Genomic DNA, 16,454 nt, shown 5'->3' on the forward strand with positions numbered 1-16,454 from the left:
AGTTTTAATGTGGAAAACATTTTCTTTAATGTGGAAAACTGTTAATTTTTTCTTGTGGATCAAAGTAAAGGTGTAACTGTGCACAGTAATGCCTTGGAGCATATTTCCACTGTGACACACAATTTCAATTCATCATTCTCAATCCCCCCTTTCAACCTCAAAAATATACTTCATCTGCTAACAAGCAGTTCAATTAGCTTTATTTCAGTCCAATACCTTATATACGTTACATCAACACAGTTCTTGTCAAAAGAAGTTCATTGAAAGACAGCGATGGTGATGATTCATTTTATTTATGTGGAATCTTTCACACACACACGTGCACTTCATGTGAACATTTACTCCGTTCTATTTTTTTCAGTATATATTGTTTTACTCTTTATATCTTTAGATTTACTTCCTGCTAAAAATGGTGAAGAGCCAACCATGCAGTTCCTCCTGGAAGTGGTGGACATCCTCACCACCTATGTCCGCAAGACCTTCGACAGATCTACCAAAGTGCTGGACTTCCACCACCCCCACCAGCTGCTGGAGGGCATGGAAGGCTTTAACCTGGAGCTTTCTGACCAGCCCGAATCTCTGGAGCAAATTCTGGTGGACTGCAGAGATACGCTGAAGTACGGAGTCCGAACAGGTAGATTAAGAGCAAATACTGTAAACAGTAGTCTTGTCTGATCCGAGAGACACTCAGAGTGACTGAAGGCTGAAGTGTTTCTTTAGGCTTTTTGTTTTCTTTAGGCTTTCAAAGTGGTCATTTATGATAAATATGTCTGTGATCATTGTCTCTCCATTTAAAAACTGCACATGACAGTCCAATACGGACTGTATTACTGAATCAGAAGATTAAACTCAAAAGGAGAATTAACATTTTTGCTCTCTATATTAGCCCTTATTGACCTTTCTCAAACCGACACTGTCCTCCCTCCTCCAAGTTAAAAATGCAGTATTTTCTATGTAGATTTTGAAATTTATACTCTTAAAAAATAAAGGTGCCAGAGGAGTTCTATGTAAGAGGTCCCTTTTTTTTATAGAAACTTGTTTAAAAATGAGATATGTGATACCTCCAGAGTTTGTGGCAGATTCAGTAAATTGCTAGAAAACTTTTAGATCAAGGTTTTTTAAACCTCTTTTTGGCAGACAGGGCTTTTGAGGGACTCAAAGTGATTCTCTTATGGCATTTCCTAAAGAACCCTTTGTGGACTCTTGTTTTTTAAGAGTGGAGGATGTGGACATGCAGAGACATGCAGCAAAAAGCTTACTTAACACTACAATGCATGTTGTCCTTCCTTTATATTTTTAATTCACTATATACTACATTGTTACACATGACTTTATATTCGTTTTTTTATTTTAAGTTTTAAGATTAATGACAGAATAACAAGACCTGGAGATGAAAATGTTGTAGCATGTTCCACATGTCATGGTTAAACTCATGCTGTACTATCACCACGTCGGGCCACTGTGGATAATACTGGTGTCTGTTCTCAGAGGAGAAGTACAAATAATAATTATCTAAAGTGTAAACTGTGATATAAAAAACACAATTAAAAGCATGCAAGCAGTTCAAACTGGAACCATCCATGCTTAAACAAAAGCTACTGGTTGGTTTGTTAAGCTTTACAAAATTACAGCCTAATAATACAATGTATTTTAAAAGCAAAGGGTATTCTTAGAATTGCTATATTAGCCTAAGGACAGAATTTTCTCAGTAGAGAAACATCTCAGGGATAATGGGAACATCCTCAATGTGGAGTTGACCCAGTTTTGCATTTATATTGCACAATGTTTAAACCACTGATGCAGACCTATATTTCATTTTAAATAATTATCAGAGTAATTTTAACAAATAACAGATGTTTAGTTCCACAATTATTAAATTATCTGTTTGTTGTCTTCTCAGGACACCCCAGATTTTTTAACCAGCTCTCTACGGGTCTGGACATCATCGGCTTGGCTGGAGAATGGTTAACCTCTACAGCCAACACCAACATGTGAGTCATTCAGTTGCCTTTCCTTTCTTTTCTGTTCTTTATCTGTCACTTTCTTTCTTGTCCTGTCTTTTATTTTCCTTTCTTCGTTGCCCTTGACTCACACACTGGGTGGTCAGAAGAAAAAAAAAACCTGTGAATGTGTGTGTGCATGTTTGTGCAAGTGTGTGTATCCTTGCACAACTATTTTCCGATGTTGAGAGGTTATGTAAAGTGTATGTTTTGGCTGCATGGCCAGCGGGGCTGGTTTTGTCGCTGTATTGAGTGATGTGTCTGAATGTCCTGACACACAGGCAGTGATCATGGCCCACAGGCAGATTAGATTGCATATTGATCAGCGCATGGAGCTCTGCATTTCATAACAGCTCTGAATGATAATCCAGACAAATAGTACATCAGTCTGTTCACACTGCACAGTCACCTACCAGCCTTAGTCTGTGTGTTTCAAGCACACACACACACTCACACACACACATTTTACTGGTTTATTATTTGTCATGTTAATTCTTTAAAATATTTAATTACCACAGCACACCTTTTTTCAGTATTATTTACATTTAACTGGTCCAGATGAACAAAAGTACTGGTATTCATCAATCCAAATTAAACTTTTTAATATTTTACAGTATAAACTAAGACATTGGATTCTAACATTACTGAAAAAACATTCAGTGCATTAAATGCAGTGCATTATTCATTACTTTTACATTAATAAAATATCACTGTAAAAAGATAAATCCTAAAAAAATGACTTCATGTTGAAACCCAGTTCATGTAACTTTTTAAGGTTGAATGAAACCACTTTTTAGTTTTTTTATATTACATCATATGTCACATCATTCTACCTATAAAAATATACTGTTGCTGTCACACAAAAGAATCTCATATCTTTTAGTGAAACAATTTAGAACAATTGTGTCTGGTAAATGACTTTAAATTACTTAACAATGTCAAGAGATTTGATAATGAGTAAGGCTCTATTTGGAAGGTTTATTTCAGATGCTTTTCAGAGACTTACATTCAAGTTGATTTAATTTAAAAATCCATTAAATTAATCTTATAAAAATAATTTTCTGTAGCTCTAAAACTCACCTCAACCATAACTCTAAACTCATGACTTAACTTAAATCCTAAACCTAATCCTAGTTCTTTTACTAACACTAGCCTTAACTGTCATCAAATCACTTGAACATTTATAGATATCTAAATATGGCTATGATGTCCTGTCTACTCTTGTGCTATTTTAACAACAATTACCTAAAAAATAAGACCTAGACTAAGTGCATTTACTATGCTTTCACTTACCAACATATCATTTTCAGCAGTCTAATGTTAACTTAATTTGAAGGTAAACTCAAACTATCTGACTGGGTCTGAAAGGGTAATCTCAGTGTTGCTCTCATAATCTTGCATCAAGTCTCTTTTTTATCCGTAATTCACTCGAGCTTAGAACAGACTCTAGTGGAGATCTTGTTAACGGCTCATTGATTGAGCTTGACTGAGGGCTGGTAGGATCCGGCTGCCAGCTGAGGTCGGCACAAACCCCCGGGCCGTGGAAACTTCTCCCTGTGTGTGTGTGTGTGTGTGTGTGAGTCCGGGTGGCTGCTCTGGTCCCACAGGACAGAGCACTTCATTACCACCGCCCTTCTTAATATAAACGCAGGGCTCTTTTATAGAACTCACTTATGACGAGGAAATGCTTGTTAAAGCACCATTATGGGAACAATGGCTGGTGGCATTGGGGAATTACCTCACTTAATACATTCACATTCAAACTAATCCCTGCTTGTGACTAAAGATGCACCGATGTGGGAAATGTGGACTGATGCCAATATTCTATAGCTTTCTTTTATATTGTTTTGTTTTTCTTTCCCTTTTCCTCCCTTTTCCTTACTTGTCCTGTCTTTCCTATTATTTCCTTTTTCTCTCTTTACTCTTCTTTTCCTTTCTCTTTCATGTCCTTTTTATCCTCTGTTATCTTCCTTTGCCATCATTGTCTTTCCTTTCTTTTCCTGCCCTTTCTTTTGTATTTCTAATACTTTCTTTACATTCTATTTTTCTATTATTCTTCTATTATTATTATTATTATTATTTGCTTATAGAGCTGCCAACTATTTTCATTTCCTTTCAATTATATTCCTGTCATTTCCTTTCCTCTTCTCTCTTTTTCCTTTTCTTTCATGTTCTTTTCCTTTCTTCACCTCTTCTGTTTATTTTTTCCTTTCTTGTTCTTTTCTGAATACAGAATGGGTATCTTTAAATGTAGGTTGTGGGGCATCTAACTGGATTAGCATTGCAGAGAAATCTACCACTTACATGTAGTATGAGTTTTATTTAAACCAAAATGGGACTCTTAAAGCCAGAGAACTAAAATCAGAATGCAAAATTTGCACAGTTTCCGGTTTACCTCAAATGTAGTTAATCAGCCATGCTTCAAGCAAGTGTTGGCACTGGCACTGAATCACTGTTATCCATAAACATGGACAAAAGAATAGACACAGTTTGAACTGAATGAATGCTACTACAGATGTACTCTACTTTGGAACAGTCAGAAACCACATTAGCAAGTCTATATTTCTCTATATTTGAAGTACGTGTATGACCTTGGCATACATTTGCATGATGATAATTAGTGAGGCATAAGCTTCCATTACTTCCATTAATGTAGTGAGCTACATTAGCCTTATAGCTCCACATAACAAAACAAATGAATAATGTCACACCTCAAATGTGCCTCGTCCAACTACATGTAGGGTAAAGGGTAAAATGTTATATTTGATTTTCGGCCAAACTGTCCCACTGAAGTTATTCATCATACTTTCAGTAGTCTGAGTACATTAATGTGCTTTTGGCATTCTCTGTGCACATCTGAGATGAAATATTTGACTGCTTCCGTGGAGCATTTGACACAGACATGTGTTTTTAGGTCACTGCAACCTTTTATTTAAAGCTAAAATACATAATGATGCTCCTGAGGGCACTGCTGGCATTTCAAGGCGAACATTATGGTTCAGCAGCAACTGTTTTTCTGTCTCAGTCTTTGAAATGTTACATTTTCCAACCAGCAGAATCAGTGAAAGGAAAATGAAAATATGTGTGAGAGGCAGAACAGGGCCATCATATTGCCTTTACTCATGTAGTCAGTGTAAAATAAAAGATGTTCTAGATGTTCTAGAGGAAAGATGACATAAAGGGAGCAGGACTACCAAGCTTAGTGTACTAAAGGGTCAGCCTTGTCTCGAAAGGAAATCATCCATATGTGACTAAAAGACCATTTCACTACATATAGTATTGTTCATCATGCATATCGCTGCAGCCCAATGAAAACCATGTATCTCCAAAATGGTGACTTTACAGGAGAAGGCAAAAATGTCCAAAAATGGAAAATAAGAGCTTAATCTATTAATTAGTAATTTAGAGCATTTCCATTGGTCTATTCATCTATTTATCAATTATTTACACAGTGTACAAAATCAGCTACAGAGTTCAAGCAGTGGAGAAAACTAAAAATGGACAAAAACGAGATACATGTTTTTCATTGGCAGTGACATACACAAATTACTGATGCAACCCAGACACAAAAATCAAATGATCTGAACAGAGCATGGTACAAAGCAACCAGTGTAAATGTATCACCTAAACCTAATTCTAACCTAAACAATGCCTAAATTTAACCTTACCCTTACCGTAACCATAACCATAACCATAACCTAACCCTAACCCTAAACATAACCATGGTAAAAGTTCTTACCATGTACCAGTACCTGCAGATGCTTCCCTCCATTCATTTATTTTGTAGAAGCTTCATAATGGATACAAGCAGAATGGATGTATGTCTGATGCTTCTGTTTTCTTAATACTGCTTCGAGTACATGACAGGGTGGGTTGTGTGTATTAGGGCAAGCAGTGCCACCAGTGGAAGGGAGCTTCTTGTGAATCATAAAATATGTAGAAACATCTTGCAAATATCACTTATTTTTACGAGATTTTCTGAAGGGTAATTATTTAAATGTATTCTTGTATTTTACATCTCTGAACAAATGTCCACATTTGTGTAGTTTCATTTGCGTAGCAGTTGGAATTACTTTTTGCATAATTTTGTATAAAAATAAATAACCTCTCTATATCCCTTGGACTTAAACAGGCTATTTCTTCTTGTTCCTGTAAGACTGATATACATAAGCGACCTCTAAGTGACCTCTGTTCTCATTGGCTACAAATAAAAATTAGTCTTGACTGAAAACTGTTCAATTTAGCCAATTTAGGGATGTGCAAAAATAATGTTCTGCCACTTTAGATAGTAGGATGTTTGGGAAGCTGCTATGATCCAATTTGTTCATGTCAAGACAGGTAATAAGGAATAACTCTGCTTCAGGAGCTGACTAATAAGCTCTGTCTGCAGGAACAACACTCTACTTTAACATGAGTGGGCAGGACTAAACTTCTGTAGCTAGAATAGACAATCATTTGTAAATATATTTTCCTAGTTGTGACATCACAGCTATAATGAAATGAAAGGGTTTTTAGTTTCCATATAGACTGTTTAGAATAGGGCGTGAATGGTACAAATTTTAGTTGTAAATGATTAACACCCTTTAAAATGGCAAAGTCACTCTTAGGAAAAACAGAAGAATATACTCCTGTGCTGTATGTGTGTGTGTGTGTGTGTGTGTGTGTGTGTTTGTGTGTGTGTGTTTGTGTGTGTGTGTTGCAGTTTTTTTGCTGGGGGGTAAATCTGACTCAGTCGCCCCCCTGCAGGGCTGTTCTGGATCTTTCGGAATGATGCTGCTGCCCTGCTGGGTCTGATTTCCCCCCTCAGTGTTTGAGCATTATCTGTTCCCTGCTGAGAGCAAGTCAGTCATTCAAAGCCAAACCCCCCTTCTGTAGACACACGCACGCACACGCACACACGTACGCACACACAAAGGCCTTTGTAAGAGGCAAGTGGAATTTTCCTTTGTCTTTCCGTTCTGTCAGTGTGTGAATGGAGTGAAAGCTCTAGTTGTGTTATCATCACTCCCTGTGATTAATTAGAAATAATCAGTACTGACACATATTGACTGGCTGCTAATGTGCTAAAATACACACACACAGACACACACACACACTTTACATCTTTAAAGTACAGATTCTTGCATGTAATCATGTCATATAAAAAACATGCATTTATATATGTATATATATATATATGTATATATATATATATATACACACACACACACACACACACACACAAGCATTGGGGCATCTACACATCACACCTACCCCTGAAAAATAATAGCATTACCCCACCAAACGTCACACCACTCCTTTCAAAATCCATGCCATGAAGACTGAAGGCATTTGGGTTTGGGATTATGAGATTATGTATTGGACCATAACTGATAGGTGTTTCTTGATTCTCAGGTGTGTCTTCTTAGATTGACTGTTCAAATAAATAATACTCTGAATGCATTTATGGCCTCAGCCTCTCCTCTAAAGAATGCATTTGCTGTTAAAAAGGTTCAAAAGAAACATAGGGACCAGATCATTTTTTTTAAATCAAGCTATTTTAAAGCTGAGAAAAGAGGGACAATCATAGCAATTGCACAAACATTGGGCATAGGCAATACAGCAATTTGGAATGAAATATGTACTGTTGCACTAACAACCAGATATCAAACAGGTTGAGCAGTGTAAACACTAGCTGTTTAGGACAGAAACATTGTGAGAGCTAAAATGACAACTGCCAAAACAACAACCAACAAACTTGGAAAATTGAATGTATCACAATCCACTACTGATCGGTAGTAAGAACAGTAGTTTTATTGTTTTAAAGTTTTATTGATTGTTAAGACAATATTTTCCAATATTTTTGCTCATCTAAAAAATATGGGGTGAACTGCCACCAAATGTTCCATAGTCTAAGCAGCTTAGCTTATGATTTTGTGATTTTATGATGATGTATTTATTTTTTATCATCACAAACCCATTTGCCCTCAATGTATAGCAAAAACAAAATCATTGACTTTGCCACTCCAGAATTTTCAGAGTGGACATTATCTTAAGCTGCTAGCCGTACCTGCATCATTTAGCCACTCCAGTACTTTTGGAGTGGACATTATGTGAAGCTGCTAGCCGTACCTGCATCATTTAGCCACTCCAGTACTTTTGGAGTGGACATTATCTGAAGCTGCTGGCCGTATCTGCATGATTTTGCCATGTTGATACGTTTTGAGTGGACTGTATATGCACTCAACAATCACTTTATTAAAAACACTACACTCACCTAGCAATTTATGAGGAAGACCTGTACACCTACTTGTTCATGCACTTATCCAATCAGACATATAGCTGAAGTACAGTGCCTAAAATCGTGCAGATACAGGCCAGCAGCTTTAGGTAGTGTTCACATTAACAATTAGAATGAGGACATGATCTGAGCTCATTGATTATGAGTCTGGCATCATTGTTGGTACCAGACAGGCTGGTGAGTCTGATAATCACTCTCTGCAGTTGCGGTGAGCAGAAAGTCCTCTCAGAATACACAATACATAAACCTGAGGCTGATGGGATACAACAGCAGATCACATCGGGTTTCAATTCTGTCAGCCAAGAACAGAAAGCTGAGGCTGCAGTGGACACAGGCTCACCCAAACTGGACAGTTAAGGATTGGAAAAATGTAGCTTGGTAGCTTGGAGTTTGAGTTTATGCTGAGACACATAGATGAGAGGTTAAAATTGCACAAGTAGCTTAAATCCATGGACCCATGGACTTGTGTCAACAGTCCAGGCAGGTGGAGATGGTGTTCGCTCATTCATGTCCATGATGAATGTATGTAAACCTTCAATCACAACTTCATATGAAATATGTATGCCTTATGTGGCATAAGGCAGCCTCTCATAGTCTGAGGCTACGTAAAACACACTTGACTGTAGACAGTGACTGATTGTCCAGCTGCATCCAGTTCATAGCATGCCTGTTCTTGAGTTATTCCTCACTGTCTGAACCAAGATCTTCTCATCTGAGAGGAAAACAGTTTGGGCTTTCTTCCAAATCTTGGCAAAGTGGCTGAAAATCCCAATAACTTGTATTGACATACAATTGTTTGAATTTATAATCTTCAATTGCTTAGAAACAGCTCAGAAAAGACATTTAAAGAAGACATGACTCTATGTGGGCTCAAAAAAAGTTTCCAACTGTAGTCAATCATGATCAGTAATGGGAAGTTAAGAAGTCTTGCAGTTGTCCTTTAAATTGTGTCATTTCCATGGTAAGTGGATCCAATGGTCCAAAATGACTTGTTATAATAGGGATTTTCAGCATTATTCTCCAACACTAAGTTTCACAGTTTGATATCTTATATAACTCTGTTATGAAAGGTTTAACAGTTATGAAACCTCTTAAGCTCCACAAGGGCCCGCTATTAGTCATGCTCAGCACATTGTGAGTCAGAAAGCTGAATTGTCTTTTACAAAAAATATTTTAAAATGTCCTTAACTGGCACATAAACATGAGGCACACACTTGCTCAAGGGCCCAGCAGTGGCAGCTTGTCGAGCCTGGATACTGAACCCACAACCCTGTTTCCAGTGCTCTAACCGCTGTGCTAACCGGAAGACCAGGAGTTATGACTCAGCTGAATTCATTCATTTTCGTTCATTCTTCTGTCATAAGTATGTTTACCTTATGAGCTGGGATTGCACAGTGAGTCTGCTGTGGTGTGTGGGTGTTCTTTGTTGCTTTTGCGTTGCATTACATACACACATACACACACACATATACACACACACACACAGATTCTACAACAGACATATACACACACATTGCCTGTTTCTGTGTGTGTGCACGCGTGAATGAGATGGATTTGAGCTGAAACATGGCCTTATCTCCTCTCAGCAGCCGTGCCCTACCTGTTTCCTGTCAGATTCAACTCCTCCATTTAGACTGACAGATATTCATCACTCTATCGGCTCCCTTCATTAAACCCCCTCCCAACACTCCCCCTGAAATGAGAGCTTATCTCGCTCATCACAGCCCTATTTTAATTAGTAGGATTCAAAGCAATGCAGTGGAGTAGGATTTATCTCATGGAACTGTGTGTCATGCCAGCCTAGACTGTGAATGACCAGAAAAGCCGCTTTTATCGCTTTTATGAGGATTTGAAATTAGCTGAACACAATCAGCTGTAGGTAATGATGATATCTCTGAAAGTCTGTTATTAGGTTTGTTGATGACGTCCATTTTAGTAGTCTGCGCACTGCTCTGCTTTCCAGACATGTAGCGCAAATCAGGCGTTTTCTTGGCAGTTCTTTTAGCAAGTCAGATAAGCAGGATAAGCAGCTGGAAGGATGAAAAACATATTTGCATGATTGTGAACACCAGCAGAACGTGACAAGGAGGAGGCCATGCCATTTCACAAAACATCTAAACATGCAGTACCAATAAACAAACTATTCATCATGGAATAACATACACTTTTAAATATACACATTATACATTATACACTTATAAGCCGTAGAACCCAGGACATCAAATCTGGTCCCATTTTTCTGTCCTGGATTTTTGAATCCCTGGAAATTATGGGAACAACTGATGAAATTGACCATGTAGTGTCACATCTGCCAAGACCTCAAAGTCCAGGAACTGAAACAGGAATAAAAGTCCAGATTCAAAGACTTTGCCATAAATGAACCACTTCTGTAAAAGAGATCTGGGCTTGTCTTTACATCAGGTGAAGCTCCTTTAAACCCTTTAAAAGGTCAAAATCTTTTTACAAACAAGGTTATTTACGTAACCAGAAGAGGTTATTCTATGGCATGCCTCAATGGATACTTTTTATAAGGGGGCTAAATGACACATTTAATAACATTCACATGCAATCATTTACATTTTTAGTTTCAGTAAATGATCAGTTACAGTTAGTTATATTAACCTTTAACCACAGATAATGTCAGTTTCATAAACACCAGAACTGCATCAGTGCAGCACATTTATTTAGAAACCTTTTTATCTGTACACAGCAAACTTTCCAGTGTTAAACCAACCCTGTTCATGTGAAATTAAACCTAGTAAGTATTAAACCTAAACCTGTTTTTGTTAAACAGTAAATATCTACATGAATATCTGTCTTTTTCTGAAACTAAGTGTATCTTTAATGCTGAAAAAGTAAAAATATGACTGGAGCAAAAACATTTAGAACAGAACTGTTCTTCCACACACTCAGATACATACAGTATATCTTGTACACATGTAGTCTTAAGTAAAGCTTTGGGCATCCCAGAAACCCAAAAGGTATTTTTTTTAAATATGTACATAAATAATGCTTCTGCGTGTCAGAGGTGCATACACTTTTGCATGAGACTTTAAGCAGATGACATGGACTTGTTTTACTCTCCACTCATCAGTTTGTATGGCAGTATATTAAATGCTCTCATATCAACATTTTCACAGTTTTTTAACTGCACAAATCCTAAAGAATAACTCTTTGTACAATACTCTTAAAAGCGTTAGTGATTAAGTGGAATTTTGAGGATATTTCTTTGCATCAAATTTAAAAAGACATGTGTGGTGACCCAATAAAAATAAAAGAGAACAAGAGAAAGGTAGATTTGAGAGCTGACAAGACAGATTTGCTGCAATCTGTCAAATCCTTTCGTGGTGGTACGTTGTTCAGCATAGGATCTTTGAGGAACTTTTGAGGTTCTTAAGTTTGGAACTGTGGAGGAATCTCTTAAGGTGCTTTGAAGAAACTTCAAAGAACTTTTGTCTTCTAAAAACCTTTTCTTGAAGGTTCCTTAAAGCACCATAAGAGGTTCCTACACAGTTTCAAGTCCCTTAAGAGTAAACATAGTTAACATAGTGACAAATGGTGACTGGCATCAAGTTTCATTTATAATGACAACATATCCTTAACTTATCCCCTCTGTTCTCCCTCCTTATTCTCCAGGTTCACCTATGAGATTGCTCCTGTGTTCGTGCTGATGGAACAGCTGACACTGAAGAAAATGAGGGAGATGATTGGCTGGCCGAACGGAGAGGGAGATGGACTTTTCTCACCAGGTAAGCTCATCTGTCTGAAACAGAATTCCAAAGCTGAAGAAGAAACCAGAAGTGTTCTGGATTTACTGGATTTAATGTTCACTGTAATTTACACTGGGTTAATATTAATTTATTTACTCCTGATCAGCAACATATATCAGTGTAATCAGATGCATTTCTTAATATTCCCCCTAAAATACAAAAAATAAATTGGCCTTTAATTTTAAGTGTAAATGAGCTTACAGATTGAGGTCACTACACATTGGGAAAGGTACGATCAAGTTTTCAAAAAGTGGCATTTGCATTTTTCTTCACAGGTGGCGCCATATCTAACATGTACAGTGTGATGATTGCTCGCTATAAATATTTCCCTGAGGTCAAAACCAAAGGCATGTCAGCAGCACCACGCCTCGTTCTTTTTACATCAGAGCATGTAAGTAAACTGGCTCAGTCAGTTCACTGCTTGCTTTTCCACTTGCAAATTACTGAGAGCCTAGTTTCACACTTCTGTTTGCATGTGTAGGATAGGAACACACACACACACAGATGAACAAAGTGCATGCTCTATAATAGAAGATCATAAAAAGTTATTTTCCCACTAAACTATCAGTATTAGTTTTTAAATATAAATGTTTGTAAGTGACAGTGTAAGCAGTTGACTCCATCAACTAAATGAACCCATGTGGATGCCTTTTCTTCAAACACTGGAGTGTCCTTTTAACAAGAATAACTTAATAATGAGCTTGCATTGTGTGTTTTAGGGGTTTACCTATTCTTATAGTAATATAGAACTTTATTCATTCTCTTCCTTTTTAGAGTCACTATTCAATCACCAAAGCTGGGGCTGCTCTGGGCTTTGGTAAAGAAAATGTCATCCTGCTCAGCACAGATGAGAGGTAACAGAATTAGTACAGTTCAGGACCCCATGTCCCTAGAGCATAAAACATGTACATGCACCTTCTGACCATTTTATTAGACACCCATACCTTATACTTCTACTCACTCTCCACTTCATGAGCTCCACTTACCTGTATTCAGCAGGTATACCATTGCAGACTGGAGACCGTACAGTTTTCAGCCCCCCTTCCCCCTTTTCCCCTTCCCCCATATCTATTAATCAATGGTCTGTCTCTGATCTCAGGAACACTGTTGACCAGATATTGTATTACTCGGGCAGTGGATCATTCTTAACACATCAGTGACACTGTCATAGTAGTATGTTTTACACCGTATCAGTGCCACTGCTAGATTAAAGATGGTCCCACAACCCAAAAACGTTTTGCCAAAAGCAGCTCTACGGTCAGAAGCTGAAAACTGATGAAGGGCTAGAAGTTAGCAACTGACACAAATTGTGTGTCAACAGGCTACATTCTCTATTACTGTCCTACAGCAAAGTGGATCTGATTGGTTGAAAAGTGCCCTACCTTTGGTGTTACATCCTATTAGATTATACTGTCGCTATCCAATGAAAGACATGTTTCTCCAATATGGTGACTTTATAGGAGAAGGCAAAAAGGTTCTTAACTTTGATTGAAAGTTTATTCCAAGTAATTTAGAGGCTTTGAGGTTTATTTATCCAGATGACACTGTGTACAGAGCAGCTACATGATTCAAACGATGGAGAAAATAAAAAAACAAATAAAAATGTTTTTCATTGGACAGCATCAATATTTTTTCAGTTGCCATGTAACAACAATTTTATGCTGTTACACTACTTCTTTTGTAAAAAGTAAAATTAAATATTAAAAAAAACATTAATCTAAAATATTATGGGCACCGCGCAGCTTGATTTAGGCTGTGTCAGTGTGTCTTTGCCATCATAAAGACGGAAAAAGTACACCATGCACGTCTTGAAGCATGCAAAATACATGTACTAAGTCTCTTAATTAATCATGGGTGTGTGTTGGAGGTAACATGCAATAAACCAATCAGCATGTCACTTGCCATTCCCTTTAAGAGCCAGGGGTGGTCTGACTTTGGCAGATTGCTATTTCATTGGTGCAAAGCGGGGGTGTATGCAACTGTGTTGACAATTTACTGCCAAAATACCAATGAACTTCTGACAGTTGACACCTGCCTAAGTTGTTTTTAATCAGTGGCTCACCTGTGTTTTCCATTGCCAAGATACACCAGAAATTTACCTGGACACACCTCATTTTGAGAACACCACGCCCATCTGTGTAAATATATTTGCAAGCACTGTTGCTATTTAAAAGATGCAGGAGGAAGGCATGAAAATAGACTGCTGGCGGGATGTAAGATAGCAATGAGCATCACAACGCACCTTGCGCAGGGTGAAAGATAGGGTCCTATAGATCAAAAACAATATTTAAGGCTCTGTTTTTCTATACTGTCCAACACATGTATTAAAGCAGTAGAATGCATGAGCTTGTGTGTTATGGTAAATAACACCATGCCGACTATACCACAATACTATTCACAGTAACACATTCCCTGTACTCCTCTACTGCTTAATTTACTTACTCTCCTGTTAATGTGTCTCTGCTGGTTTGGCTGATTTGATCTGGTGTGTTTTAGGGGACGGGTCATACCTGCTGACCTGGAGGCAAAGATCATTGATGCCAAACAAAAGGTGAGTTCTGGTGACAAGCACTCTGGCTGTTGTTTGACTGTACATGTGACTGCAGGCCCAGAGTCGGTTCATTATAAAGAAATCAGTGCGAGAGCAGTTTGGAGTGAGTGAGCAAGGTTAGTGTCTGCTCTAGTGGAGCTCAGTGGATCAATAAAGCAGCATGAAGGGCCCGTCTTAAACTGAGAGATGGATTAGCGATCAGTAACCTAGCTTTATTCACTTCATGAGCAAAGTGCCACACTTGTCTAATAAATGTGCCCTTAACCCAGTGGTGTACTTAGGTATTTCTGTCCCCATGACATATGTTCTTGATGCCAACATTTTTATCAAATTAATATACTGTATAGAATGTTCAGTTTGTGTTTTAAATGAAATAGAAATGCATACTGGTGTGGATAAGTTTCAGAATTAATCTGATCCCATTCTTTTACTGTTGAGGTAGGATAGCTGTTTGAGTAGTTTGAGCATGACAGTGTACTTGTAGATGCTTTCATTATCTACCTCTCGATGAAGAAATACTGGATCCGCATTGACTGGCACTCAGTATAGTAATGTCAGGATTGGGACCGATGCTGACAAGATAGCATATCAGTTAATGTATAGTGTCTTTAAGTCTTTAAATTATTATTAGAAAGAAATCAGCTAATAAGTTGGCTTACTTGGATGTTGTAGTCTTAATTGATAGCGAGAAGTGCTAACATTAGGTTAACATAATAAAATGGAAATGTGATAAAATGTCCAAAACATGAAGCAATTGTTTATCATGTTTATTTAAAATGTGATAAAATTAATATCATGAGCTAAAATGAACAATAGCATTTAATGAAAATATTGGGCAAATATAATGGACACCCCTGTCTTAATCCTAGCCACCGGTTGAAATATGAATAGGAATTCTTATAACGCTTAACATACCATCCTGTTCACAATTAAAATTCAGCCTTTCAACAAAATGAGACAATCAGTTTGCTAGTTCTGTTGCGACCCCCCCCCCCCCCTCTCGATGTGGAGATTTGTATAAGTGCATTATTGAGCCAACCTGTACAAATTACTCCTGAGGTTTTTGTCAGATTTTCCAGTATTTTGGTCTCTCCCCAGTCACACAAATCAAAGCCTGCTCTTGTATGGTATCTGCAAAGTTGCAAAACTGGCCAAAGTGAACAGACTTGCCTATAAGGACTAATTCTATACACTGCTAGGTCTATTTTTATCAATTTATCTTAAAACCTATTATTGAGTAACAACTACAGCAACTGCCATGAATACATATTATTAAGCTAATGTATAAGTTTAGCATGTACTCATGCTAATTTCTTTGGACCTGTATTTTATCATCAGATAATTTTTCTTCTGTGTGTGGGTTTGCTGTAGGGTTATGTGCCACTCTTTGTAAACGCAACAGCCGGTACTACAGTATATGGAGCATTTGACCCCATCAACGACATTGCAGATATATGTGAGAAATACAACCTTTGGCTGCATGTGGACGTAAGTGTATTATTATTTATTTATTTTACACATTCAATATTAATAAATGTACTTTAACTGACAATAACAGTGATAATAATCACTTTAACTGACCAAATTCAGAAAGTATACTTGCCCTACTTTATTTGGGTATATCTGTCTTTGGGTATATCTGTGCATGACCTTTTGTTTGCTGTGGCGTGTATCTATAGGGCGCATGGGGTGGCGGTCTTTTGATGTCGAGGAAGCACCGCCACAAGCTTAACGGTGTTGAGAGGTAGAGTGTGCTATAGACTTTAATTCTAATTACTATTGACCGACTCTATGCACACATATGAGCCGAGGTAATGACTTGGTAATGACGAGTTTAAAGATGCTGTGATGCT

The 16,454-nt window shown here is 37.6% G+C and overlaps 1 protein-coding gene across 4 annotated transcripts in view; it reads left to right on the top strand.

The window, feature by feature from the left end:
• gad1b (glutamate decarboxylase 1b) overlaps positions 1–16,454 on the top strand; it is a 29,998-nt gene that overhangs the window by 8,609 nt on the left and 4,935 nt on the right. For all 4 annotated transcript variants that reach the window (XM_072683977.1, XM_072683978.1, XM_072683979.1 and 1 more), the window contains 8 exons: positions 392–634; positions 1,901–1,991; positions 11,917–12,029; positions 12,326–12,441; positions 12,825–12,904; positions 14,547–14,601; positions 15,973–16,089; positions 16,281–16,345. In XM_072683977.1, coding sequence (XP_072540078.1) covers positions 392–634; positions 1,901–1,991; positions 11,917–12,029; positions 12,326–12,441; positions 12,825–12,904; positions 14,547–14,601; positions 15,973–16,089; positions 16,281–16,345 — 880 coding nt within the window. The remainder of the gene's footprint in view (positions 1–391; positions 635–1,900; positions 1,992–11,916; positions 12,030–12,325; positions 12,442–12,824; positions 12,905–14,546; positions 14,602–15,972; positions 16,090–16,280; positions 16,346–16,454) is intronic.

The sequence above is a fragment of the Salminus brasiliensis genome, chromosome 7, assembly GCF_030463535.1.
Source record: "Salminus brasiliensis chromosome 7, fSalBra1.hap2, whole genome shotgun sequence".
Taxonomy (NCBI): domain Eukaryota; kingdom Metazoa; phylum Chordata; class Actinopteri; order Characiformes; family Bryconidae; genus Salminus; species Salminus brasiliensis.